This window comes from Condylura cristata, unplaced genomic scaffold (assembly GCF_000260355.1).
Source record: "Condylura cristata isolate star-nosed mole 26May11 unplaced genomic scaffold, ConCri1.0 scaffold00038, whole genome shotgun sequence".
Taxonomy (NCBI): domain Eukaryota; kingdom Metazoa; phylum Chordata; class Mammalia; order Eulipotyphla; family Talpidae; genus Condylura; species Condylura cristata.
In genome coordinates this window covers 9486429-9487853 of record NW_004567139.1, presented here as the reverse complement: position 1 = coordinate 9487853, position 1425 = coordinate 9486429, and the positions used below count along the sequence as shown (strand labels likewise).

The window sequence follows — 1425 nt, the reverse complement described above, 5'->3', positions numbered from 1 at the left end:
GAGAGGGCGCTCCCGCCTGCCCCGCGGCGCCACGATGGGGCGCTGCCCCGAGAGGAGCTTTATGGAGGCTTCGAGGGGGCCCCGCAGGCCCGGAGCTGCTGCGGAGACACCGCGCGTCCGGCTCGAACCCAACGGCAGCGAGCTAGCGAGCTGGCTCCTGAGCTCCTGGCTCCTGAGCCGTCCATGTGCGTGGGAGGGCACGGGCCATCTGACCGCTAGCAGCACCCGCCAGCCCCCAGGTGGCGAGCAGGCCCCCCCCTCGGCCTGGTTTACCTGGTTGGAGCTGACCGGGGCGCTGCCGCGCGGCTGCAGCGGAAGGAGGCGGGCTGGCGCCTGCAGGCCCAGCGCCCCGGGTGGGGCTCGCGCTGGCCAGGGCCCCCGCAGGCAGCGGCTGGCCCCTCTTTAACAGCTGCTTCTGTTCTTGCTGGCGGAAGCGGGGAGGCACCTCGCGCGGCAGGTAGCGGGCGGCGGCGGGCTGCTGGCCACTGGCAGGGGCGCGCTTGCCATTGCTGCCGCCAGGGGGCGGGCCGGCGGGGGTGCTGGTGCTGGGGCCGGCGGGCTGGGGCGGGCTGCAGCAGGCCTTAGTAGGTTCTGGCACTGGAGGGAACAAGACGAGAAGAACCCAGAACTTCAGTGACACTTCCTTCAAAACCCGCCCGGACCAAGAAGTAAAGCAACATCTGGGGGAAACGCAGGGGGGCTGGAGACGGACTGGGCCGGGGGCCGGGACTCCGGTGACCTCGGCCAGGCTCCCATCGCAGAAAGGGGGTGAGTAAGGTCGTCAGAGCCGCAGCCCTCGCGTTCAAGTGGCCCGGCCTGGCGACTCGGTGGCTCGGTGCTAGGCAGGGAGGCTGAGGGCACAGGTCCCAGAAACTCACTTCCCGCAGCCCCCGGTGAGAAGGGCCAGGGCCCCGGGCCACACCGTGAGAGCCACTGGTCGTGGTCAGTGTCTCTCAGAACTCGGGTGCTCCACGTCGATGAGCTCACGCGCTTTTGCTGAGGGCGACCCAAGAACGCCGAAGCGGCCTTGGACTGTGTCGCACGCAGGTTTCACAGTAACGTACACGGAGAAAGAGCGTGGGGACTGCAGCGGGGCCAGCGGGCAGCGTCCCCTGCAGGGGAGAGTGTGCCTGCACGGCCACCTGGAAGCGGCGCACCGGCAGTGAAGGGACCGGCTGAGCTCGAAGCTGGGAGGGAAGAGCAGGCAAGGGCCCGGACGCAAGCCCCCAAGGCGAGAGGCGCCTCAGACATCACCCTGAGTGGAGGGCGCTGCGGGAGCTCGGGGGGTGACGCCCAGCCCTGCACCCCAGCAGCCAGCCCCGGCCTCTGCCAAGGAAAACGCTCTCCAGCCACAGACTGAGACACAGGGTCCGGGCGCAGCTCCCAGCAGCCACCTGGTCTAAGACCGGAAATGCAGCCTCCCGG

General features: G+C 70.0%; 1 protein-coding gene across 1 annotated transcript in view; it reads right to left on the bottom strand.

The window, feature by feature from the left end:
* Nucleotides 1–1425, bottom strand: part of LOC105854410 (skin secretory protein xP2-like) — a 26074-nt gene that overhangs the window by 11356 nt on the left and 13293 nt on the right. The window contains exon 5 of the mRNA XM_012733007.1: nucleotides 274–597. Coding sequence (XP_012588461.1) covers nucleotides 274–597 — 324 coding nt within the window. The remainder of the gene's footprint in view (nucleotides 1–273; nucleotides 598–1425) is intronic.